The sequence below is a fragment of the Sarcophilus harrisii genome, chromosome 3 (assembly GCF_902635505.1).
Source record: "Sarcophilus harrisii chromosome 3, mSarHar1.11, whole genome shotgun sequence".
NCBI lineage: Eukaryota > Metazoa > Chordata > Mammalia > Dasyuromorphia > Dasyuridae > Sarcophilus > Sarcophilus harrisii.
This window is the reverse complement of record NC_045428.1, coordinates 487,276,107-487,303,301: the sequence shown is the minus strand read 5'-3', so window position 1 is coordinate 487,303,301 and position 27,195 is coordinate 487,276,107. Positions and strand designations below refer to the sequence as shown.

At 37.8% G+C, this 27,195-nt stretch overlaps 1 protein-coding gene across 2 annotated transcripts in view; it reads left to right on the top strand.

Annotated features, from left to right (window-relative positions):
- Positions 1 to 19,927, top strand: part of POU2AF1 (POU class 2 homeobox associating factor 1) — a 32,502-nt gene extending 12,575 nt beyond the window's left edge. The window contains exons 2-7 of one of the 2 annotated variants that reach the window (XM_031961138.1): positions 467 to 535; positions 4,468 to 4,556; positions 12,765 to 12,895; positions 13,301 to 13,343; positions 13,691 to 13,956; positions 17,413 to 19,927. In XM_031961138.1, the coding sequence (XP_031816998.1) occupies positions 4,475 to 4,556; positions 12,765 to 12,895; positions 13,301 to 13,343; positions 13,691 to 13,956; positions 17,413 to 17,724 (834 nt within the window). In that variant the 5' untranslated portion in view covers positions 467 to 535; positions 4,468 to 4,474 and the 3' untranslated portion in view covers positions 17,725 to 19,927. The remainder of the gene's footprint in view (positions 1 to 466; positions 536 to 4,467; positions 4,557 to 12,764; positions 12,896 to 13,300; positions 13,344 to 13,690; positions 13,957 to 17,412) is intronic. The other variant, XM_031961139.1, reaches the window with a different exon arrangement.
- The last annotated feature ends 7,268 nt before the right edge of the window (positions 19,928 to 27,195 follow it).

The window sequence follows — 27,195 nt, the reverse complement described above, 5'->3', positions numbered from 1 at the left end:
CTCAGAATAGTTTTTCAATGCTCTAAAAATATGTAATGCTATAAATGTTATTTAAATGATATAAAATTTATAGAATTAGAAAAGAAACCATTTGTATTGAAATAAAATGAAAATAAAATGAATTCCCTATTATTCACATTCATGAATTCCCTGATATCCATCCAAGAACTTCAAAAGGTAGAGAGCTTCATTACCAACCCCTGCTCTAGAGAGAGAGAGAGTTGTGAGGAAAAAAACCCAGAAAAAACAAAAGGAGAAAAGGTTTCACTAAAGGAATTTGAGTAGTTATTCTCTCCTCTCTGTCTCTCTACTAAATGCAAGACCATTATTTGGGACAGTTGCTAATTAGATGTGCAGGTGATTCTAATATGGTATGCAATAGCCTCAATTGATTTCATAATTTAGGTCTCATTAGAGTAGGTTGAATTCAGTGGGCCTGAACTGATCTCAATTCTTTGGTCATTAGGGTAAAAGCTGGACTGTACTGAGACATTTGGAGTATCCTGCGCCTGTGTCCTGTCCCTAGACCAGAAATGTAAGCCAAATAAGCATTAGTGCTGTTACATTCTTTGTAGCCGGAGTCTAGCTATGTCTAATTTCCTTTTTAAGATGATCAAAATGCTCTTCTCAGACTTTAATGCCAGTTGCCAGAGCTGGGATTATCCAATTAGTTGTGAAAATCCTCAAGTTTGAAGGCCAGTTATATTGTGTCCTTGATCCACTGGTCTTTCGGTTCCTCAGTTATATCTTCTTAGCTGAGTCTTCTTAGTCCAAGAAGTCAGCCAAGTGAGCTTTTAATAGTACTTGATCAGACGCAGACCCGAGAGGTGGGGGGAAACAGGAATAGACTAGAACTCTTAGGAATGAAGGTTTAGCTCCAAGTGATTCTGGGCAAGTCACTTCACCCTTTTTGCCTCAGTTTCCTCACCTAAAAAATGAGCTGGAGAAGGAAATGACAAAGTACTCTTTCCAGTACTTTTGTCAAGAAAACCCCAAATAGGGCCACAAAAAGTTAGACATACTTGAAACAGTTGAACAACCACCCCCACAAATGCAAATACAAATAACAGAGCTGGAATTTGAACCCAGGTTCTGACACCAAACTTGCTGTCCCTTAGGGGTTCATCTTAGATCTTATGTGAAGGGGCCAAGGGGCCTGGAAGCCAGTCCTATCCTGCTATCTTGAGTTCACAGACTAATAGATATGACACCTTCCTTTCAGAGGGCCCCCATCATACAGGAAATGAGTGACACATTCCTCGACCTTAGGACTGAGCTAGAAAGAGATCTGTCCATCTAGGGTCTTTTCCAGGAGGCAAGTAGAGATGTAGAGAATTTGAGTGGGTGGCCATTTCCCCACCCTCAGCCCCCATGATGCCCTATGCCTGAGATGGGAATAGCTCTGCTCTGCTGACCTCAGTTTCTATAAGAGGCGGGGAGTTGCAGCTGGCTCTTCAGGTGGAAGTATCCTCTGTCATTTCAGTCATAAAACACCAAAAATAAAACCCTGAGGGCACTGGAAAGGCCTCTCAGTTCTCAGGACTCTACATGTGAGCATTATGCCATCTGGAGCCCATGAACTTCTCTTCTCCCTTAACTCCTTTGGGAACTCTCTAGTTGTCCAGAGAGATATAGCATTGGTTGGTGAGCTCAAGATAAACTAGACCTTGTGCCTATCAAAAGAAAAGAAATTTGAGTGGAGGAGAAAATTGTAGTAACTGGTTATGATTGGGGCTCCTGGTTCCCTTCAGCTTAGGCAACCGGAATTCTTTAGAGCTGATAATTGTGACTTTAACAGTAAAGGAATGAAGTGATTTTATGGAAATGGAAAATTCATTTAATTCATTGGCTCAGCAAGTGGTGAAAGCCTGGTAAAGAAGCTGTCTAACACTGACAGTGGTAGAGATTCTAACCAATTTTGCCATTTCCATCTCATAATACAATCCAAACATTAAAATAAGCTAAAATTAAATTGATTAACAAATATTTTAGATGATTCCTCTGTGCTAGGCACTGTGCTGAGTAACTTACATCTCATTTTATTGTCATAACAAATCTGGGAGGCAGGAGTTCATTATGTCCAATTTACAGATGAAGAAACAGAAGCATTTAGAGTTTATTTGACTTTTTCAGGGTCATACAAGTAGTAAACATTGAAATTTGAACTCAAGTCTTTCTGAATTTAGGACTCTAAGCACTGAACTACTAAGATGCCAAGTATTTTCCCTAGCTGTCCCTTATACCTGGAACATGCTCCTTTCTCATTTGTGCTTCCTAATTCTCTGACATCCTTTAAGTCTCAGCCAATGTGACACTTTCTGAAAGAAGCCTTTTCTAGTTCTCCTTAATATTAGTACCTTCCCTGAGAGACCTCTCCTAATTTATTCTGTATATATCTTGTTTGTAGAACTATTTGCATATTATCTTCAATAGACTCTTATTCTCACTGATTATATTGTTCTATGCCTTCTTTCTTTCTAACCTCCTCAACAAGGCCATCCACAATAGATGGCTCCATTTTTCCCCTCTTATTTTCTCTTTTAAAAAAATTAATATTTGATTCCCCCCAATTACATGTAAAATTGTTTTTTTTAACATTCTTCCTTTTTTTTCTTTAAAAATTTCAGTTCCAAATTTTTATCCTTCCCCCTTCCCCTATTCATTGAGAACGCAAACAATTTGATATAAATTATACTCCTGGTTTTGTTCATTCCCACTTTGTTTCAGTTTATATGTCTTTTCAGATTTTTCCTGTCTCTTCTTGATTACTTATGATTCAGCTTTTGTTATTATCATTCCAATGAAACTGCTCTTTTCAAATCTCTTATTTGCCAAATCCAAAGTCTTTTTTTTCAGTCCTCAATCTTCTTTCTCTTCACTTTTCTGCAACCTTTGTAGAATGACCCCCTCTTCCTTATACTATCTTCTCTCTAGCTTTCTCTCTCCATTTTCTTCCTACTTAGCTGACTGCTCCTTCTCAGTCTTTGCTGGATCCTCTTCCAGATCACATACTGTCCTTCAAGGTTGTTTTCTCTTCTTTCTCTAAACACTGCAGTTAATGATCTCATTAGCTCCTTTGGATTTAATTACCATCTCTATGCTGATGATTCTCAAAACTACTTATCCTGCCTCAGTCTTTCTGTGGACCTCCAATCTTGTATCTACAGTTGCCTTTCAGACTTCTCAAACTGGATGTCCAGTAGACAACTTGAACTAAACATGACCAAAACGGAACTTGTCATCATTTCCTTTGAGCCTTCCCTGCCTCCTCTCTTCCCTCTTACTGCAGAAGGCAAAATCACCTTCCCAGTGCTCAGGCTCACAACATAGTAACCTGAGTGCCTCACTACTTCTCACCCCCCCCATATCCAAGTTGTTGCCAAGGTCTGTCGAATTCACCTTTATAACACATCTCAAATTGACCTCTTTTCTCCTCTGATACTGTCCTTATACTAGGGCAGGCCCTCATCACTTCATGTCTACATTATTACAATAACCTACTTTTGGATCTGCCTGACTCAAATCTCTCTCCCACTCCATCCAGCCTACATTCTGCCTTCAAAATAATGTTACCATAGCACAGATCTAATCATGTAATCCTCCTACTCAATAAACTCCACTGGCTCCTATTGCCTTTTTATTTTTTTAAATTTTCTTTTATTTAAAATTTTTTTATTATAACTTTTTATTGACAAAACATATGCATGGGTAATTTTTTTACAACATTATCCCTTGCTCTCACTTCTGTTCCGACTTTTCCCTCCCCTCCCTCCACTCCCTCCCCTAGAAGGCAGGCAGTCTTATACATGTTAAATATGTTTCCTATTGCCTTTTGGAACAAATATAAAATGATCTATTTGGCATTCAAAGCCCTTCATAACTCACCCCCTCCTATCTTTCCAGTCTTGATACACCTTACTCCCTGACACATACTCTGAGCTCTTCCTCAAACAATATACTCCATCTCTCAATTTTGGGCATTTTCTCCAACTTTCTCCCATACCTGAAATTCTCTTCCCTGTCAGTTCTAACTACTGATATTCCCAGCTTTACTTGTCTCAATAATAATCATATTTACAGAAAGCTTTCTCCAATTCTTTTTAACTCCAGTACCTTCTGTTCTGTTGGTTATTTCCTATTTATCCTCTATATAGCTTGCTTTGTATATATTTATTTGCATATTGTCTCCTCTATTGAATTGTTAGCTCCTTGAGGGCAGGAGCTATCTTTTGCCTCTTTTTATATCGCTAGTGCTCAGCACAGTGCCTGATAATTAGTGGCTACTATAGAAATGTTAGTTATTATTAATATTAGTATTTACATAACAACGGCATTACCTCTGGTTTACAATAAAAACAGGCTGTCATCTCATTCGAACTCAACTGGGGAGGAAGGCATTTTTTCTTCCTGTGCTTAGTTTTATATTTGGATCTCATTGGACTCATTTTGTCTGGTTTGGGGGAAAAGCTGGTAGATGAATAGAAGACACAAAGTGGAAAACTCCAAGGCTGACTTTTACCAGGAGAAAGGATCTTTGGCTGCTGGACAACTGAAGCGTAAGTACTAGTGGACAACTCAGTGAATAAATGAAAGAAGGAATTAAACATACCAACAAACCCACTTTTATCTAGCTTAGTGTTTATTTCCATCCTGCCAATGGGAGCTAGTAGGGACTATGGATAGTTTGCTGAGCTGGGAGTCAGAAAGACTTTAGTGCTTCCAACACTTAGTAACTGTGTGGGCAAGCCCAATGTACCTGTCTGCCTCAGTTTCTTCTACTGTAAAATAGGAACAATAATAGCACCTACTTTGCAGGATTGTTATGAAGATCAAATGAGATAATATTTGTAAAGCACTTAGCATAGAACCCAGTCCATAGTAAGTGCTATATAAATATTTATTCCCTTCCCTCTTCCATATAAGTAATCTAGTCTCTCTTGCAATGTCTGATCCCAAATAAGGGCTTAATAAATGTTGGTTGACTGGAATGAAATTGAATTCCAGCACAAATAAATCAAGTGAGATGCCTTAAACTGTAGTTAAGAGTAGCAGTAACTTAAATTTTGCTTTCATTCAGAAACCCAAATCATGTGAGCTTGCCTCTTGTTTGGTCTATTTGATCAGGTTTGATCAGTTATTTACTTTTTAGTTTTTCTGTGTGTGTGTGTTTGATAATGAAATAGAAGTTTCAGTAGAAAAGATGAAAAAAATACTTACCAAGATTACTTAGAAGAATTGATAAATATGTCATATGTTGAGATAGACAAGAAAATAATGTCACCTCTCAGAATAGTTCAGAGAAGGCTACAACCCAGTGGGCCTTATCAATCAAGAATGTAAGACTTTTCACATAATGGCTCTGACCCAGTATAACACTGAAGCCTAGATCTTGTCTTTTCTTTTTTTTTTAAAATTATAATTTTTTATTGACAGAACATATGCCTGGATAAATTTTTTTTTTACAACATTATCCTTTGCATTCACTTCTGTTCCGACTTTTTCCTTCCCTCCCTCCACCCCCTCTCCTAGATGGCAAGCAATCTTATACATGTTAAATATGTTATAATATATCCTAGATACAATATATGTATGCAGAACTGAACAGTTCTCTTGTTGCACAGAAAGAATTGGATTCAGAAGGTAAAAATAACCTGGGAAGAAAAACAAAAATGCAAACAGTTTACACTCATTTCCCAGTGTTTCTTCTCTGGGTGTAGCTGCTTCTGTCTATCATTGATCAATTGAAACTGAATTAGATCTTCTCTTTGTCGAAGAAATCCACTTCCATCAGAGTACTCCTCATACAGTATTGTTGTTGAAGTATATAATGACTAGATCTTGTCTTTTCCAGGTAGAGGGAGCTACTAATGGGGCCCTTTGTCAGCAGCTCAACCCTCTGCTGCCTGAGATGGCAAACTGTGATAGAACCTACAGGAGAGCAGCTAGAGCCAAGAAAGGCCTGATTCTTCCCTCAGGTGGCAGGCAGTGACAGATGGACTAGCAAGGCATCACAGTAAAGATCCCTGGCTCTAGAACCAGAGGAGCTGAATTAAAATCTTGCTTCTGAGGCTTTGCCACCTGTATGGTCTTGGATAAATCCCTTTACTTCCATGGACCTCTGTTTTCTCATCTGTAAGATGAAAGGATTGGACTAGATAGTCTTTGAGATTCCTTCTAATTACTAGACTTCTGACTCCAGAGGAATAGCTATCCTAATTTAATACTGAGGTCATTCCTGCATTTATACAGAACCTATCTATTCTTGTAGTCTCAAAAGATTGTTTGATCTTACAATCCTTTGGCTTAAGGCAAAGCTAGCTGAATAACCTCTGTTTGGTGAAAGTGTGGTTACCTTGGTGATCATTAAAACTATAAAGGCAGATGTTTTTGCATATTTAGTAGGTGATATTTTATAATACCTTAGTCAAGGAACTAGAAAGCCATGTTTATTTAAATCAGTATGGTTCACATGCCCCCTGGATGGGTACACAGAGAGAGGTGATCAGCTCTGGAAGTGAGTAGCCCATGCCCATGCTGGTGCAGCTCTTGCCTGTCATGGTTGGAGGTCTATAGTGAAGCTGCAGCTGTGACAACCTTATTTTTGTGACCTGGAGCATGTCGGCTAATCGGCAGGGGGAACTGAAATGTCTGCAGCTGCCTTTTTATATCCTCAGGTTTTCAGTTGTTCATCTCTGAAAAGGGAAGCCCACATTGAGACCTGAATTCAGGGGTTTTTCCGTAAATGAAATGTTTTTCCTTCACCCCAATTGGTATCTTGCAGTGATGCAGAAAGTCAGCAGGTTTGAAATTTCAAATTCCCCAGCACACCATGCCAAGGGAAACTGGATGATGGTTGGCCTTGTTGTGGCAATGGTTTATCTGGTGACTCACCCTTTGAGAACAATTGGGGAAATAAAGGGCACTTGAGAGCCAGGACAAATGGCGATAATGTTTTTGGCTCCATTTCGTGTCCCATATGGTAACAGGTTGGGCTCTCTCAGAATCCCATTGTCTCCTCTGCTGAGGGAGATTGTGGTTAAATAATTGAAGATTTCAGGTTTGTTCTGGGTATCTATTCTAAGGCTAGTCTAAAATTTTACTTTTCTTAGTTACTTTATTTTTCATTTTAACCATTGAAAGGAAGACTACTTCTGGGACCTTCCTGCTATGAGGAAGTATACCTATAATGTAAGACTTCTTTTCCCTTTCAGTATTAGGGAGAATCAATACTCATGAGAAGTGCTGTAGAATTAGAAAGACAGTAGGATCATAGATTTAGAAGTGTAAGTATCCCAATGCAGTGTTGTGCTCTCATGTTAAATTTTCAGTGTGAGCCTTTACATCTTACAAATCAGCAAATACTACAAATTAAGGCTTGATTTGTTAAGTGATTTTCTAGACTTAAGAAAATGATGGAAAAATATTAGTAATGCAGATTAAACTTAAAAGTGTGTCAAATATAGATATACATATACACGTGTATTTTCCCCAAAGAGCAGATTATTTTTGTTGTTCAGTTGTTTTAGTCATGTCCAACTCTTCATGATCCTATTTGGGTTTTTCTTACAAAAACACTGAAGTAGTTTGCCATTTCCTTCTCCAGTTCATTTTACAGATGAGAAAGTTGAAGTAAATAGGGTTAAGTAACTTGCTCAGGTTCATAGATAGTAAGTGTCTAGGGTTGGATTTGAACTTGTCTTCCTGATTCTAGACCCAGCACTCTAACCATTCCACCACCTGTGATACATTTATCAGCATTGAGAGGCAATTTGGGTAAACCCCTTCAGGTGAACCGAGACCCAGAGAAATAAAAAATCACCTGCTGGATTTTACAAGGAAGTCAGAAGAGGTAAAGCCAGGATTTTATTATCAGTCTTCTGCCTCTAGATTTAAATAGCTGTGTGGAATACTTTGCTTCTGCTTACAAGTGGATCTATCATTAATTAGCTGTGTGACCTTAAATAAATCACTTTCCCTCTTTGGACCTCAATTTCCTTATCTATTGAGAGAGAGAGAGAGAGAGAGAGAGAGAGAGACAGAGAGGGAGGGAGGGAGACAGAGAGCCTTGTATTATCAGAGGGGTCAATCACATGAGTCCCATAACACTCCTGAATTAGATTAAAATGTAATCGAAAAATATTTAACAATAACAATAAGTAACATTGTATTTAAAAACTGAGTCAACAGGTACAGCCCTCAGAGATCCTTTTACAGGAATTTCCATTTCTATTTCAGTTTGACATGACTGGATGAAGGTGACTTCTTAGGTCCCTTCCACTTCTACTGAGAAAAAAGGAGTCACATATAGGTTTCTGATTTGTAATTAACTGAGGTTTCTCCATTATTTATACTGAAGCTTCCAGGAGGATTTCACTGGAATTGTATTCAAACACTCTCAGAATTAGCCTTGCATTTGCTCCCTAGTTCGGGAGAAGCAGATGTTTAAACCAGGTGAAGAGTGAAAAAGCTGGTTTCTTTTATCTTTATCATGAATTGTGACTGGGCAGTGAATGGGGCAGCTGGGGAACTTTGGGGGCTTTGTAAATATTTTCGAGGTTGACCTAAACATGTTTAAATATCACAATGAAATTGTCAAGAATGGGAGCCTGGAGTAGAAGCAATACTATGAGGATAGAAGGATGAATAAAATACCCTTTGATCTTTGATAAAGAGGTTTTCTGGGTACATATCTTTGCCTATTCTACAAATAGTCTGAATCCAGAAAGAGGGTTTATTCCACCTATGTGGTTCCAAAGGATAACTTGTGTCAGGGAAATGGACTGGATATGATAGTTATGGATCTGCTTCTTTGGGGAGAATTCTCATTATACCTGAACTGGATGTACATGAAACTGAGATGAGACTGAATTCCTCTCTTAACTGAGATTAAGAATGAAAAGGGCAGGACTTGAGCCTGGATTTTCCTAATTCAAGAGTTGCTACCTGGTGCCCTAATTCTCATTTCACAAATGGACACTGATCTTTAGAGATATTGGGTTAATGTTCATCGTCACATAGGGAGTGTTGTAGGTTATATTTGAACTCAAGTTGCCTGAATTCAGGAGTCAACTGTCAAATTGATCTTCCTCAAGTACAAATTTGATTGTGTCACCTGCATGATAAATCAACTTTAGAGTTTCCCTATTGCTTCCAAAATCAAATATGAAATCCTATGTTTGGTTTTTAAAAAGCTGCATAACCTACTCCCTTTTTGCCTTTCTGGTCTTCTAATGCCTCCCAATGCTTCCATAAACCTCTGACTGACACTGGCTTCCTTGTTGTTCCTTAAACTAGATGCTCCATCTCCCAACTCCTCCAGAAGGTAGGTCAGGGCAGCAGATTAGAAGCAGTTCCTCCAATGGATACTTGGAGCATGTCTACATGTAGCACCTGGGAGTCATCTGCATTATCTAGACCCAGCCCTGGACTTTCTATCACTTGGAGAATTGAGGGAGGTAGAAAAATTGTGGCAAAATTGGGGTCATGTTATACCTATTGACATAAATTCCATGGGAATGCAAACATGGGAGGGTAGTGCCACTCAATAACCTCCTTATATTGATTGGAAAGCAATGATTGGTGAGATTCTAAAAGTACTTTAAAGTAGATCTCGTGTTTCACATCTTGTGGCCACAAGGGCAATCTGATGTATTTTCCATGGTATTCCTCAGAACTAGCTATGCAAATTAGGGGCAAAATGCCTATGAATCTGTTTCTTTTGGGGAAACTCTCATTATGCTTGAATGTATGTGGAGTATTTTCCTCCCACTTTCAGGTAAATGGTACATTGGTACCCTAAACCTACCTCACCCCTTACAATGGTAATAAAGAAAGAGCCAGGAATGGAATTTTATCAGTTAGATATTTACAGAACAAAGTCCAGTCCAAGGCCTAAACTGAAGGATCTGGCGGGCTTAATAGATAGCCACACTTCCTGGCCTTTGATACAAAGCCTGGGTCACTCATATCTACAAGTGATAGCAGGGCCTTCCTGGCAAAACTCTCAATTGATACATGGTAGGCTGAACCACACTATGGGCCTGCCTCCTGTAAAATCCTTAGAGCAGACTTTCTTATTGTTAATTAGTTCACATGGACAAGACAGGTAGAAAACTGAATAGAATATTGCTATTATTTGGCAATATCTACTTTTTGAAGTCATCAGCTTTGTTGTGGGATAGAACAAGCTGAAAAGTGACCTAGGTATGGGGCAAATGCCTTTCCCCCCCATGCTTAGGGATGCCACTACCAGTTTCATTTATCTAATGATAGAATAAATAACTAGCTTTCCTATCTCAAAGACAGCTTAACCAATGACCATTTATACCTTGCCAAACCCAAATCATGGTTTATTGGAGCCATCCATTTATCATTGCTGCTTCTACTTTGGCTTTCAAAGAAGTGACCCACATATATGCAGACTAGGGCCACTTAAGTTATTATCTAATGTCAACTGAACTATCACCACTTCTTTCCTAATTGACTTCATTTTATATTACTCCCTCCTTCACCCAGCAGCTGTTCTAACTCTTTTCTTCTTTTGCCTCTTATATCATTTCTTCCACCTTGTTTGCACCAGAGGGCCTCACCTCCTGCTTTATCCAGAAAACACAGGCTAACTATTATGTCCTCTTCTCTTCTAGTTGATAACATTAAATACATTCAATATCACTTCCCATTCTGTTCTCTTGTATTCCGTTCTCTGACAAAAGGAGATTACCCTTCTTATAAAGATTAATTCTTCCTTTGTACCTGGATCTCATCCCATCCCATCTCCTCCAGAATCTTGTTTCCTCAAACTCTCTCTCTGGCCTCAATATTTCTACTGCTACTTACAACCAAACCCAGGTCTCTGTCATCCGCAAAAACTTTCACTTGATTCTGGCATCCATTCAGTCCTATATAATTCTTTTCTTTTTCAAACTTCTAGAAATAGCTTGAATTACATTGCAAAATCCAATGAATTATTTTTATTCTTCCTCTTTTTGGCCACTTCAGAATTTAACACTACTGACTATGTCTTTTCTCTTCCCTATATTTCTCCAGCATTTTCTCCTGATTTTCCTCATATTTGCTTGGCTTTCTCCTTTCCTGGTTTATCTTCTATATCCTACCCCTTTTGTATAATTGTCCAGCAAGGTTTTATCCTGTAGTCCTTTTTTCTTTCTCTACATAAGGAATTCTTAGCTTAGGACACAAAGATTTTAAAATATCTATATCTATAGATAATCATATTTCAATACAGTTGATTTCCTTTAGTAATCTTACATATTTTATTTTATGCATTTAAAAGCATTATTTTGAAAAAAGTCTATAGGCTTCATGAGACTGGCAATGAAATTCATGAAAAAAAATGTTAGAACCCCTGCTCTGACCCCTCTCTCAGGGATTCACCTACATGAGACTTAATGAATGCTAGATTTATATAACTAAGCCTAGTCACTCTCCTGAAATCTGGCTCCAATTATCTGTTGGACAGTTCAAACTGGAGGTTGTTTAGGTTTCTCAGGCTCAATATGGCCTAAATGAAATTTCTTCCTCGAGGGATGAGTTTAAAGCCCAAACTTCCCTCTTCCCTCTGAGACTACTGTCATTCTCCAAGTTATTTGGGTTCACAACCTCAGAGTCATCTTTCCTCACTCTTATATGCAGTCAGTTAAAGTCTTATAGATTCTGTATATTCAACTTTTGTCTCTATTCTCTTTTCATTCATATGGCTTCCACCATATTTTGGGCCTTCATCACCTCTCATCTATACCATTGCCAAAGCCTGGACATGGAGTCAGGAAGACACAATCACATGGTTGTGAGCAAGTTACTTATGCTTGCCTCAATTTCCCCATCTATAAAATGTTGATAATGATAGCACATATTCCATAAAGTTGCCACAAGGATCACATTAGTTAGCATATATAAAGCACTTTGCAAATCTTAGATTGCCTTATAAATGCTAGCTTTGATGATGATAAGAAACAGGAATATTCAATAATAACTGATGATATGAAACAGTTTATGAAAGCCAAGTTCCAAATGAAGGTGGTAAGTATTTTCATTAGTATTTTGTTTTTCCAAATACATGTAAAGATAGTTTTCAACATACAATTTTGTAAAATTTTGTACTCTAAATTTTTCTCCCTCCTTCCCTTTCCTCCCCCCTCTCCAAGACAGCAACCAATCTATGTTAAACACATGCAATTTTTCTAAACATATTTTCATGTTTGTCATGCTGTACAAAAAAAAATCAGATCAAAAGGGGAAAAAACATGATAGAAGAAAAACAAGCACACAAACAATCATAACAAAAAGCCAAAAATACTATGTGTTGATCCACATTCAGTCTTCATAGTGATTGGCATTTTCCATTCCAAGTCTAATTAAAATTGCCTTGAATCACCACATTGTTGAGAAGAGTGAAGTCCATCACAGTTGATCATCACATAATCTTACTGTTACTGTGTACAATGTTCTCTTGTTCTGCTCATTTCACTTAGCAACAGTTCATCTAAGTCTGTCCAGGCTAAAGCCTTTGAATGTACAATGAAGGAATCTGAACTTTATCCTGGAGGTAAAAAGGAGTTATCAAAGACTTAGTGAAAAGGGAATAACATGATAAACATGGTAGTTTTAGGACAAATCATCTGGGTCTTCCTCTTGGTTCCAGACCTTTACATACTTGGATTCCCTAAAGTAAGAGAGAGCTTAACTTGGGACAAGAAATTATAAGGGGATGAGCAATAAGCATGGAATGAAATTGTACTTTACAGCATCTGCTCCTGAGCAGGCACCGGCGCCACCCCGGCCTTACCAAGGTGTCCGTGTGAAGGAGCCAGTGAAAGAACTGCTGAGGAGGAAACGTGGTCTTGCCAGCAGCGGGCTCACAGTGGCTGCAACCACGGTGAGGATACCAGTTGTTGCAAGGAATGGGATTAGATGAGGGACATTCCTCTGCATGGTGGGAAGTTATCTTTGGGATGACTGAGAAGGATGCACAACCTTTACCAAAATGTTTATTGTTCAATGTGGGTCAGGGATTCTTACTTTAGTCAGCTTATGTTTATTATTCACACACTCACTGGGGACCTTATTTCATTTTCCCCATGAAGACAAGGACCACTTTATTTTTCATCTCTATTGGTCAAATGCAAAATCCTACACATAATAGGTACTGATTGGGTTTGATTTAATTAAATGGAGGAGAAAATAATCAGGGATGCCCCATAATCTTAGAGAAAACCAGATTAGATTGGGAGCCACTCAGACTGAGGGAATCTTCACCCTGGTCATCTCTACTCTCTTCTAGGTAGTATTGCCCCATCAACCCCTGGCAACCTATGCAACAATGGGTAAGTCTTTTCTCTCTGATTCTTATCTCTTAGTAAGGATTTCACCTTCTAGGTGTTAATCTTTCATCTCTAAAATGAAGGGGTAGAGTTAGATGACTTCTGAGATGCCTGCTTTATTCATCCCTGATGTCTCACCTACTCTTGATCTTTGGGTGAAAGTGTACTTGCAGTACAAAGACCTGAACTTTCTTGTCTTTGCTTTTGTTATTAATTATGACAATTAGTTAACTATAATTAGTTATTGGCAAATAGACTGGCAATATCTTGGCAAATCACTTCATCTTTCTAGTCCTCAATTTACTCATCTGCAAAGTAATCTCTCATATTCAATGGTTCTTTCCCTTCAGGGCCAACTTGCCTGGACATGGAGGTACCCGCATCTACAGTGACAGAAGAAGGGGCTCTGTGCACAGGCTGGCTGTCCCAGCCAGCTCCTGCTACCCTACAGCCTTTAACACCGTGGACACCCTACCCTGAATACATGCCCCACGAAGGGGTCAGCTGCCCTTACTCTACTGATATGTATGTTCAGCCCATGTGCCCCAGCTACACAGTGGTGGGTCCCTCATCAGTGCTGACATATGCCTCCCAACCACTCATCACCAACTTCACGGTATGCTTTTACCACAGTCTATTCCCAAACGATTGTCCCCAAACTGAAAGATATTACATTGTCTTCCCTGAGAATTCCTAATGATGCCAAGTAACAGAAAGTTCTCTTCTTCTGCTTCTTTAGCCTAAATCTCCCTGGTTCCCTCTATAAATTTAATTGAGGAGTATATATCGGTTTTAATAATATTAATTGTCATTCTGTTTGGAGTGAAATGCCAGCTTCAACACTCCTTACCAGTCTATTAACAAATCTAGATATTTCTAAGAGATCCAAGATTCAGTAAATTTCTCAAATTTTGTGCCAAATTGGTGCAATTAACTTGGCAGCAGTGACCAGAGAATTCATCTATTCATTCGGAGTCATATAGATGGATAATGGATAGAGCATTGGACCTGAAATTAGGAAAGCTTGAGTTCAAATCTATCCTTAGACATTTACCAATTTTCTAACCCTGGGCAAGCCATTTAATTTCTGTTTCCCTAAGTTTCCTCATCTATAAAATTGGGATGATGATAATACCTACCTCCTTGGGTTGTTGTAAGGACCCAATAAGATAATGCTTATCAATTGTTTCACAAACCCTAAAATTCTATATAAATTCTAGCTATTATTGTTTAATTCAAGGCAGTGAGGTGACAGAGCTATATGGTAAAATATGGTAAAAAAAAAAAATAGAGTTCAAATCCTGCCTAGCTTTGTGATCTTGGACAAGACACGTAATTGCTGCTTCAATTTCCTTATCTGTAAAATAGTGATAATATTTCCTCGCACAGGATTGTTGTAAGAATCAAAAAAGATCATATATGTAAATGCCTTACAAACTTTAAAGTGTCATTTAAATGTTAGGTATCATTCAGTCATTCACTCATTTATTCATCTAGTCATCTGTGCACAGAGTCAATTTATTCATCTAGACAATCAAATGTCATCCAGACATTTCTTTTTATTTTCTTTTTTTTTTCAATTTAATTTCTTTTTTTTATAGCTTTTTATTTACAAGATATATGCATGGGGAATTTTTCAGCATTGACAACTGCAAAACTGTTTGTTCCAATTTTTCCCCTCCTTCCCCCCACTGCCTCCCCCAGATGGCAGGTAGCCCAGTACATGTTAAATATCAACAACATTTATTAATCCCCTGCCAGGTATAAGATCTTATACCTGGTTGGTTGGTTATTGTCCTTCTTACTCAGAGAGGACCAAAATGACTTCACTATGTTTCCTATTCATCCTGTCGAGTTACAGTGTATCTGACTGTGGCTGCTCAGATGAGAAACATCTCAGAATGCTCTGCCACAGGCTAGACACAAATAAATGAACATTTGGGGTGACTTCTCTAATTTTGTGCATCTCACATTTCTTTTGGGCTAATTCAGTACTTCTGTGGTCATAGAGCTCAGCACCTTCTCCGAAGAGGACGCGCCATTCTGGGTGGTCGTGTCATTCAATCGATTGTTCTTAAGAGAGACCTTGAAAGTGTCCCTTTCTCACTTTCTCTAAACACCTTATGAGTGCTTTCCTTGTGTGAATGCTCCATAAAATAATAGAATACATGCTGAGGGAAATGCAAAGATACCTAAGAAATGATCCTTGCCCTCAAGAAGGGCATAATCCTGAAAAGATACTTTAATGCTTCAAATAAATCCAGGATTTTATTGGTGTGGTTTTTATTTCCTCCTTCAGTACAAACCTCAACTACTTTCTCTCTTTTTGTGAATTTTTGAGGTTGGAGGAAAAAAAACACATGTCATCACTTAATAGACTACTTTCAGAGGCATTCTCAGTCAGCTAGGTGACACAGTGGACTGAGCACTGGGCTTGAAATCAGGAAAACCTGAGTTCAAATCTGGTGTCAGATGCTTACCTTGGACTAAACACTTAACTTCTATGCCTCGTTTTCCTAAACTGTAAAACATTTTTTTTTACATGACAAAATTGTTATTTAATCACAAAAAGCAATTAAACTTTTTATCATAGACAACTGGTTATCCCGGTGGTTAAAGTGCAAACATAGAATCAGGGAACTTTGAATTAGTATATGCATGACTCTGGGCAAGTCACTTAATCTTTCTCTGTGCTAGTTTCCTTATCTATAAAATGAAGATTATTAATAGAACCCAATTCTTAGGTGCATTATAAAGATAAAACAAAATAATATTTATAAATTGTCTTATAAACTTTAAAACATTATAGAAATGCTAGTCATCATCATCATCATCATAATTATAATTATTCAAAAATATTTGAATAGCAACTTTTCCCTGGGCAATTTTTTTTTTTAATTTAATAGCCTTTTATTTACAGGATATATACATGGGTAACTTTACAGCATTAACAATTGCCAAACCTCTTGTTCCAATTTTTCACCTCTTACCCCCCCACCCCCTCCCCTAAATGGCAGGATGACCAGTAGATGTTAAATATATTAAAATATAACTTAGATACACAATAAGTATACATGACCAAAACATTATTTTGCTGTACAAAAAGAATCAGACTCTGAATTATTGTACAATTAGCTTGTGAAGGAAATCAAAGATGCAGGTGTGCATAACTATAGGGATTGGGAATTCAATGTAATGGTTTTTAGTCATCTCCCAGAGTTCTTTTTCTGGGTATAGCTAGTTCAGTTCATTACTGCTCCATTAGAAATGATTTGGTTGATCTCGTTGCTGAGGATGGCCTGATCCATCAGAACTGGTCATCATCTAGTATTGTTGTTGAAGTATATAATGATCTCCTGGTCCTGCTCATTTCACTCAGCATCAGTTCGTGTAAGTCTCTCCAGGCCTTTCTGAAATCATCCTGTTGGTCATTTCTTACAGAACAGTAATATTCCATAATTTTCATATACCACAATTTATTCAGCCATTCTCCAACTGATGGACATCCATTCAGTTTCCAGTTTCTAGCCACTACAAAAAGGGCTGCCACAAACATTCGTGCACATACAGGTCCCTTTCCCTTCTTTATAATCTCTTTGGGATATAATCCCAGTAGTAACACTGCTGGATCAAAGGGTATGCACAGTTTGATAACTTTTTGAGCATAGATCCAAACTACTCTCCAAAATGGTTGGATTCGTTCACAACTCCACCAACAATGCATCAATGTCCCAGTTTTCCCACATCCCCTCCAACAATCATCATTATTTTTTCCTGTCATCTTTAAACTGTAAAACATTAATAATAATAACATTTATCTCTCAGTGTTGATGTGGGGATAAAATGAGAGATTAATCATTAAGTGCTTACTAGTGACTGGCACATAGTACATGCTTCAATAATTGCATTTTTCTCTATGGTTCCATATATGGGGTTCCATATATAAGCCTATAGGCAATCCCAGGAGTAAGAGATCAGGAAAGATTTGGAATGAAGAAAAAGCCCACTTAGAGAGTGGCCAGATGGGTTGAGATTTCTCTCACAATGTAACTAAGTCTCATTCTTTCCACAGACCAGGAATGCCACGCCAACAGGTGGACCTCAACTGGAGGGTACAGAGCACCAAGCACCTCTGACTTACTTCTCGTGGCCTCAGCCCATTTCAGCTCTGCCCACTTCTACCCTGCAGTACCAGCCCCCAGCCCCTACACTGCCTGGGCCTCAGTTTGTACCACTCCCTATCTCTATTCCAGAGCCAGTCCCTCAAGACCTGGAAGATACAAGGAGGGCAATCAACACTCTTCCCATAGAGAAACTACTCTTAGAAGAAGAAGAAAGTGATACATATGTGATGAATCACACTCTGTCTGTGGAAGGGTTTTAATATTTGGTATTTGGTTTATGCCTGCCTAATCATTGAACATGGGCTTTGTGAATATATGGGGCATTCAGCCTGACACATTCTGTTTAGTGCTAAGTCATGGAATCTTAAGAACTAGAAAGAATTTTAAAGTCACTTTGTAGTATTTTCCTTCCCTCCTCCTTCTCCTCCTCCCTCACTCCCTTTTTTCTTCCTTCTTTCTTTTTCCACTGCATCTCCCTTATTTTCTTTTTTCATTTCCCTCCCTTTCCCCCTACCTATATGCCTGCTTTACTGCCTTCTAACTTCCCTTTTTCATTTCTTCCCTTCTCCTTCACTTCCTTTCTTCTCCAAATAGCATTAAAGATTTTGGAGCCTTAGCATTTTATTTTACATTCATTCAGTTGAATAAATCAATCAATAAGTATTTACTAATACTTATTGATATACCTACTTTGTGCCAGGTACTGTGCTAGGCACTGAAAATACAAACACAAAAATGAAATAAGCCCTTACCTTAAAGGGATTTTTATTATTGAATTTTTTTGTATCTCATTTTCTCCCCTAAAAGAGATTCCCTTTTGGGAGTCTATTGTGTGTCAGGGGAGTGGTGCTTCCCCAGCTTCTGAGTCCCATCAGAATCATTCTCTGCCCATCACTGTAGTTTTGACATACATGAACTTTTTTCTCTCATATCTATCTCCCCTCTTCCCACTCACTGCTTTATCCTTGCCAATATCTCTCAAAAGATAGCCAGGTAGAGACCCAGTGCCAGAGTCCCTGAACTTAACAGTTTTCACAGTTGCTTCTTTGTTTATGATGAGCTGTCTTGGACAGATTTACAGTTCACGTGGCAAGACCACAAACCACTGAGGCTTAAGGGTAGAGAGGGAGGGGAAGTAATGGGGATGAGGAGGAAATAGTGCCAAAGGAAGAAGCACAGTATGTGTATATGAGTTCCAGGAAAGAGTGATAGTTGTGGTGGTGGGTAGGGAAGAGTGATAGAAGGAAAGGGGCAGTGTGGGAGATGAACTGATAGATAAAAAGCACAGAAAAAAACTTTAAAAAAGAAAAGGAACAACATTGCTTGAGACACCGAAAAGGAAGTTTGGCTACTTCCCTAAGAAGGTTTATCAGAAGATCCTAGAAAATCCTTTTACAAATGGGATTAATAACCCGGTTGGAGAATGAATATCTGGTCTAGACCCACAGAGACAATTAAGTGGTACAATTGTTAAAATGCTGAGCCTGGATTCAAATGTGACCTTAAACACTTACTAGCTTGTGTAACTCTGGGCAAGATACTTAACTTCTGTTTGCCTCAGTTTCCTCAACTGCAAAATCACAAAATAGCAACTCTACCTCCTGGGTTCTCTATGAGTGCCTGGCAGATAGTAAGAACTATATTAATTCTAGCCATTATCATTATTATTATTTCCTGATCTTATTGAGATCCATATTGAGTCAGGGTTTCAAAACTCAGAGATGTTTTATACATTTGCAAATGTACTTTAATTTTCATAAGGTCATTTCCCAAACAATGCTACTTGAGGTTATCTAGGACATCAAGTGTTAGCCTTCCCAAAGATTCTATGAACTCCAATAAAAAAAAAACAAAAAAAACTGGCATTTGGTTTTGTTTCCTATCTTTGCTAGGAAAACATTCAATTTGTAGTGGGAGGAGATTCATTCAGCTGGTATCTGGCTGGGGAGTGGGATCCAGTAATCCGTCTTCTACTGTGAACAAGAGGCAGAGACATCAGGTCAGAGTGAAGGAGTTTCCTAGAGAATGTACAGATCTTTTCATTTGTTTTACTTAATGTTTTAACTAATTAACTTCTGGTTAGACTTCCTTTCTTCTTCTTTTTTTTTCCTACTTTGCTACACACAGGATTTCAATTTGTCAGAATGTTGTCCAAATAAGACATGGCACATGACCTACATGCCTACATGACTTGTTCCCCTGTGAACAACACTGGGCAATAGTTCTGAGGCCTGTTTCTGGATTTGGAGGGATGCAAATACAAGTGAAAGGGTTTGCAACTGTGGTTTAATGGGCTTAAATAGGTCAGAGAGCTCAGCCAAGAAATTCCTTTACTCACACTTTTAGGTCATTAATTTTAGTTCCGCCTCCAAAAAGAGTGTCCTGAATATAAGCTCACATTGAAAATTCTTCTTGGGTTATTCTATTAAAAACAGAAACATTTTCAGTAAAAACTAAAAATAACTTTCTGGTGCCTAAAGTGTTTTATTTCTTTATCACATTAATCCTATTTGGCTCAATGCAGTAAATGATATCATAATATAAGGATGAGTACTTACATGATGTTGTGTTGGTTTTGCAACTTAATACACAGCAATGGGAGATAAAAATCAATCTTTAATATGTATTAAAGTAATGTTTTCCCCATACAGGCCCTGCTGGCACAGTCTCCAATATAACTAGACTCAAGGAAAGGAAGGAAATGTTTGTCCCCAACTGATTTCACAATTGTTTGTGAAACTTTTTAATGATGCTGAGGCATCCAGAGACTAGTTTTGCTCATTAATAAGTTGATTCAGTTCAACAAATGTTTATTAAAAAACTCTATGCTGCTTTTCATAGCGAGATGATGAATAGTGATTTTCAAGCTGCAAAAGATTCTGACATCAGTGACTTCTGTTGGTGAAGACAACTGAGTCTTGGTTAAACACACAAAATGTTCCCTATCACTAATGTGACATTAAAGAGCATACTTTTGTATGAGATTGGCTGAAAGATGGGGGAGATAATCTATCCCCAAAAACATCTCCAGAAAAAGAAATCTCCCATTTATTTTCACTCCTTGTTTATACAGCTTGCCTTCACAGATAGATCCTTAAAAAAATCATATATCATATATCCAGAAATAATCTATAAAATTATGTTTTTCACGATTGTGTCATTTCAAACAAATCTTTAATTCTCCATACACAAAAAACAAAAACAAAACTTATGTGCTGAGTTCCAGGGATACGTTAATCAAATAAAACACAGATCTTGCCCTGAAGAAACTTCTAATCTATTGACCAGGGACAGGAATAAGATAAGTACACAAAAATTATGATATAAGGCAACATTCAATAAGTGTAAAGAAAAGAACTGGACAAAGTATTATAAAAATATGAGGGGGCAGGGGGAATCTTATATAGAGTGGGTTGGAATCATGGAATGCTTTATGAAGAAATCATAGAATTGAAGGGTCTCAGAACTGGTAGAACTATCAGAGACCATCTAATCTGACCTGTATTGAAACAAGAATCCTCTTTACACCATATACTAGAGATGGTGTGGCAAGTAACTACATGGCACAGTGGAAAAAGTGGTAGTCCGGAATTCAGGAAGAGAGAAAATCTGAGTTAAAATTCAATCCTAGATACTTGGAACAGCTAGGTGGCATAGTGAATAAGAATACCATGCCTGGATTGAGAAAGACTCATCTTTCTGAATTCAGATCTGGGCTGAGACACTTTCTTGCTAGGAGAACCTGGGAAAGCCACTTAACACTATTTGCCTCAGTTTCTCAACTGTAAAATGAGCAAGAGAAGGAAATGACAAATCACTCTAGTGTCTTTGCCAAGAAAATCCCAAATGGGGTCACAAAGAATCAGATATGACTGAGAAAGTACTGAACAACAACAATTTTATCAGCTGTCTGATTCCAAGCAAGTTACTTATTCTATCTGCCCCAATTTCCTCACTTATAAAATAAAAATAAAAAATTGAACCTATCTTCTAGATAGATTGATATAAGGATCCACACAGCATCTATGACCCATAGTGCTTAATAAATGCTTATTTCCTTTTCCCTTCTACTTCAAGATCTCCAGTGAGGGAGAAACAGTTACTTTAGCAGGCAAGCCATGATGCTTTTAGATATTACTTATTGGTTGTAAGTTTTTTTTTTTAACTGATGTCAAGCGCTTATTTATCTTACAACTTTCACTGGTTGCTTTTAGGTTCTTTCCTTTGAAGCCAAACAGAACAAAACTAATCACAGTGCAATGCGCAGAGCAAAGCCAACAACATAAGGAGAGGCCAAAGCTATTCATAACATGGAAGACATTCATCTCTTGACCCACCATAAATTAGCAAAGAATGGCCTTTTTAGGTACTTGCAAAACACCTGGGTCCTGGCAACTCTCTTATAATAAAAAATTATATTTCAAAAACACTTTAAAGATTCTACTTTACATACATTATCTCATGTGAGAGTCTTAAGTGAAGTCACATTAGCCTAAGAACCATAAAAACTTGGGATCCCATCCTATTTCTGGTATATACTGCTTGAATGACCTGGGTAACTCACAGTATTTGAGACAACTCTTCGAGGTGAAACATTTCAGACAACTGAGGATGTATTCTTTTCCCCAGTAATTCCTTACCTCAAAGAGATCATCTATGCAGAACCTATCTTGTCTTATATAAGTCTCATGAAAATGCCATAGGGTAGGCATTTTAGGGCATTATTATCCACATTTTAAGATGTGGAAACTGAGGCTCAGAGAGAGGTGAAGTGATTTGCCCATGGTCACTTAGCTAGCATGGGTGTGATTTGATCCTGTATCTTTCTAATTCGAAGATGTACAATCTAATCTAATTCCAAGACACCATTATGTCTTCTCAAGAGGGATACAGTTTAGCCCTGGTAAAAGTATTGTAGAGGAGCCATTCTCCCCTAACAGATACGGCAGCATCTATGATCTCTTCTATATCCCAGTCTTACAGCAATACCCTATTGTCCTATTATTATAGATATGCTGCTTAAAAAAAGAGCAATCTGACTTTTTGCCAGAGGTGGTTGAATTTTAGTGAAAGGAAGAATTGTTATAGGAATGATGACATCTCTTTTGAAACAGAAAGTCAGAATATAGAAATATGTTTTGCATGACTTCACATGTATTATAATCATTCTCATATTGTTTGCCTTTTCAAGGGGTAGGGGGAAGATGGAAGGAAGGGAGAGAATTAGGAACTCAAAAAAATTAAATTGATATTAAATTCTAAAATGTGTAACTGAGAAATAATAAAAGAAATAAAATATTATATTAAAAAACCTTGGCAGCCAACATTTCTGTAATAACTTTCCTTTCCCTGGAATATCATTGAATTGTAGATTTTACACAGAAAAGCCCTCTGGAAGACTAGGTGACACAAAGGCAATGGCTACTAATCATTTTTATTACGGAGCAGGCCATGAGACTGAGAAAACATTCCATGATCATGATATGATTTATCTTTGACTGAGCCTTGGGTTCAAGGAGGGCAGAGGAGGTTGGCTTGGCTCAACAATGCACATAACAAACAAATAGGGAAAATACTTTATTTCCAGTGCAAGATCATCTCAGCGAGACTCATATGAAAACAAGAGAGTGAGGAAAAGGACCAGTACCATGGAAGTGAGTGGAGATAATGGCATCAGCATTTTTGTCCTTTTCAATTAAATAACCATTTATTGCTGTTGTAGCTTCCTGATCTCATCTGGAGTTTTCTGGAGTGGTTTGCCATTTCCTTCTACAACTCATTTTATAGATGAGCAAACCGAGGCAAAGTGGGTTAAGTGATTTGACTAGTGATACACAACTAGCAAGTGACAGGCCAGATTTGAACTCATGAAGATGAATCTTTCAGACTTCAGGTCCAGCACTCTATCCACCTAGCTGCTCTTAGTTATTTTTTTTTCTCAAAGAGGACCAAAATGACACCACTATGTTAGAGTCGAATTAGTGTATCTGACAAGTTAGTGTTAGTGGATGATTAGACCAATACTAGCTGAGAATGCTCTGCCACAAGTTATACACAAATAATCCCTATGAATTGAAGAGCATTCTCTAACTTTGTGAATCTCATGTTTCTTCTGAGTTAATTCAATTCTTCTTTACTCATAGACCACAGTATCTTTTTTGATGAGGGCACACCATGCAGGGTGGTCCTGTGTCAGTGTCTTCTATATCATACAATCGATTCTAAAGTTCTTAAGAGAGAATCCTTGATAGTGTCCTTGTATCGCTTTTTCTGACCACCACATGAGCACCTGCCCTCTGAATTCTCCATAAAATAATCTTTTTTTGCAAGCATACATTTGGCTTTCAAACAAGGTGGCCAGCCTGAATTAGCTGCCCTAAATATTCATTAAGCACCTACTAAAGATGCCTTGTCAGATTCTAGGGATTCAAAGATAAAAATAAGTCATTATAAATATATGTCTTTATGTACTTATAAGTATATAATAAATAAGTCCTATATAAGTATATAATAAATAAGTTCTTAACTTCAAGGGACTTACATTATTCAGGCTAGTAGTTGAGTGGAGAAGGGTTGGTAGGAGATGTGGTGTATAAACAAGACAGTATGATACATATTAAGGAAATTTTCTTAAAATTATGAGGTGAGCCTATCGACTCTCTTCTCTCCTCTCTATTATCATCAGTTTTAATGAAGAAAGGAAAGCTTATTATTAACAAATACTGAAAAGAAACACCAATTTTTAATGCTAATAGCCAAGATTCTCTTCCCCTTTCCCCCATTCAATTCCAAATTTTACAACTTTTTCCCCCATCTTCCCCAACAATGTTGGCAAGGTCCTAGGGTTTAATGAGTAAAAAGCTAAATGTTCATAAGATTACAGAATTAGAGCTGGAAGGAAATTTAGAGATAATTTAGTGTAACCCTCCTCCTTTTACAGATGAGGAAACCAGTCTTAGAGAAGTAAAATGATTTGACCAGGGTCACAAAATGTCAGAGGCAATATTTCCATTCTGTCCTCTGCTGTCAAAACTCTGAGGGAAGAAGTTTATTTTATGTTGGTTCAGTTAATTTCATTTTATTTGAAATATCTGTGATATGTTATTGCAAATAACTCTCTCCCCAGATGCAGATTGTAACCCCTTTCTATCTTAGGCAGTCCTTGCTGAAACCCAGTATTTACCATACTGGAGCTAACCTAATGGTTAGTTTCTCTGAACTTAGCTGAGCTGGTCATTGGATAACAATTCCTGGACCTCATATTCAAGGCCTTTCTGGTTTGTCAGAACTAACAGAACTCACCTTTCCTCTTGACAGCCTTTGGGAACCTAGGCTTACCCCAATATCAGATCAGAGGACTTGAATAGGGGAATTCCATTTTGTAGAAAAATATGAGAAATAAGAAATATATAAAAAATAATGTGGTCCTATCTAACTCAATCTCCAGCTCTAATTTGAAAGTAAATATCCAGAGCTAGAAGGAACCTCAGACATCACTACAATCAACCACTTCATTTTATAGTGGACATCTGGAGAAATTCAGCAATCCCACAGGTAATAAACAGGAGAGGCAGCATTTGAACCCAGTTCCTCTGACTCCAGAACCCTTAATTTTTTTTCCTCCTGTACTATTCTGACTTCTGGTATAATGCAAAATTGGACTTCTGAATTAATGTGGTGGTGGATGATGTATGACCAGTTTCCAAAAGGAAGAGTCTGAAAGGAAAATTCCTCATAAAAAGCTCCAAGGAAACAAGGGAAAACTCTTCTAGTCAATCAGTGCTGGATAGAGAGAAGATTGGGGGTGAAAAGGGCAATGTTCAAGGCTAGCTCCCTACTCTTTTCCCCTTACACTTATGTATTCTGCCTCAAAGTCTCTGGGCTTCAGAGCGTTTCTGATGAAAATTTCTGATGATGTGTCATTAATCCTTCCATCCTTCCTTCCTTTCTACTTTCTTTCCTTCTTCCCACCTTCTTTCATTCATTCATTCATTCTTTCTCCTTCCTCCCTCCCTCCCTGTCTTCATCCCTCTCTTCTTGCCTCCCCCCTCCCAAGTTCCTCTCCCTTTTTCCTTCCCACCTTTTTTTCTTCTTCTTCCTTCCCACCTTCTTTCTTTCTCCTTCCTTGTCACATTCTTTCTTTTTCCTTCTTCCCTCTTTTCCTCTTTCTATCCTTCCCTTGCTACCTTTTTTCTTTCTCCTTCCTTTCCACTTTCTCTTTTCTTTTTATTTCCCACTTCCTTTCTTACTCCCTCCCTTCCTTTCTTCTTTCTTTCTTTCCTCTCTCCCTCCCTTCTTTCTTTTGTTTTTTCTTTCTTCTTTCTTTTACTTTTTGCTCTATAATATTTTTCATTGATTATATTATAAGCAAGAATGAAGCATTCATAAAAGTTAAGCTGTTGTTTAAGTATCTATGTCACAAATCTAAAACCCGATGAACAAAAAAACTAAAATATCATTTTAATATATAATTTAAATTCATCTATTGTTATCCTTACCAAGAAGAATGGCTGGACATGCTTTTCACATTTTTAAGTGGTTATTCTCATAATAAACTCCTCAGTCAGTTTTTATTGAATAATCAGGACAATGCCATCAAATCATTCATTTTCAAACACCACTATTTTCACTGTAATGGAGACCATGATTAATGATAAGCAGAATCTTTAATTTATGAACATTATTTGAAGGAGCAGTATTCTAATGTCCTCAGTGGTGAATAACATAATTTAAAATGTATCCTGAAGTATGGTGAAGTGAGAACAGTTCTGGATTTGAAGTTAAGAAGTTCACTCCAGAGTTCCAGCTTCCTATTAACTTTATGACATTGGGTGTGTCACTCTAACTTTTCTGAACCTCAGTTTCCTTATTTATAAATGGAAACCATAGGACTATAGATTTAGAGCTGGAGGGGACCTTTTTGTTTTGTTGGTATTCAGTCATTCAGTTATGTCTGAGTCTTCCTGACCTCATGGATTGTAGGATGGATCATGCCATGCCCTTCTATTCTTTTATTCCCCTTTCTTTTTTCCTTCAATCTTTCCTGCCATCTGGGGATTTTCCAACGAGTCTTCTCTTATCATTATGTGGCCAAAATATATGAGCTTCAGTTTCAGTAGTTTACTTTTCAGTTAATAGCCTGAGTTAATTTCTTTAAGTATTGCCTGATTCAATCTCCTTGCTGTCCAAGGGACTCTGAAAAGACTTCTCCAGCACCACAATTCAAAAGTGCTGATTCTGTGGCATTCAGCTTTCCTGATAGTCTAATTCTCACAGTCGTACATAGATTGTTATGGGGAAAAACATAGCTTTGACTATGCAGACCTTTCCAGCAAGATGATGTCTCTGCTTTTTGGTATACTATCCAGATTTGCCATAGCTTTCTTTCCAAGGAGCAAGCATCTCTTAATTTCATGGCTAAAGTCACCATCTGCAGTGATCTTTTGAGCCTAAATTTATAAAATCTGTACTGCTTCCATTTCTTCTCCCTCTATTTGCCAGGACGTGAAGGGACTAGTTGCCACGGTCTTCATTCTTTTGATGTTAAACTTCAACTCTCCTCTTTTGCCTTTACCAAGGAGCTTCTTAAATCTTCTTCACTTTCTGCCATTGAAGTAGCATCATTTGCATATCTGAAATGATTAATATTTCTCTTGGCAACTCTAATTCTGTGTTTTGATTCATCCAGCCTGGCATTTTGCATGTTAAATATAAATTAAATAAATGAGGTG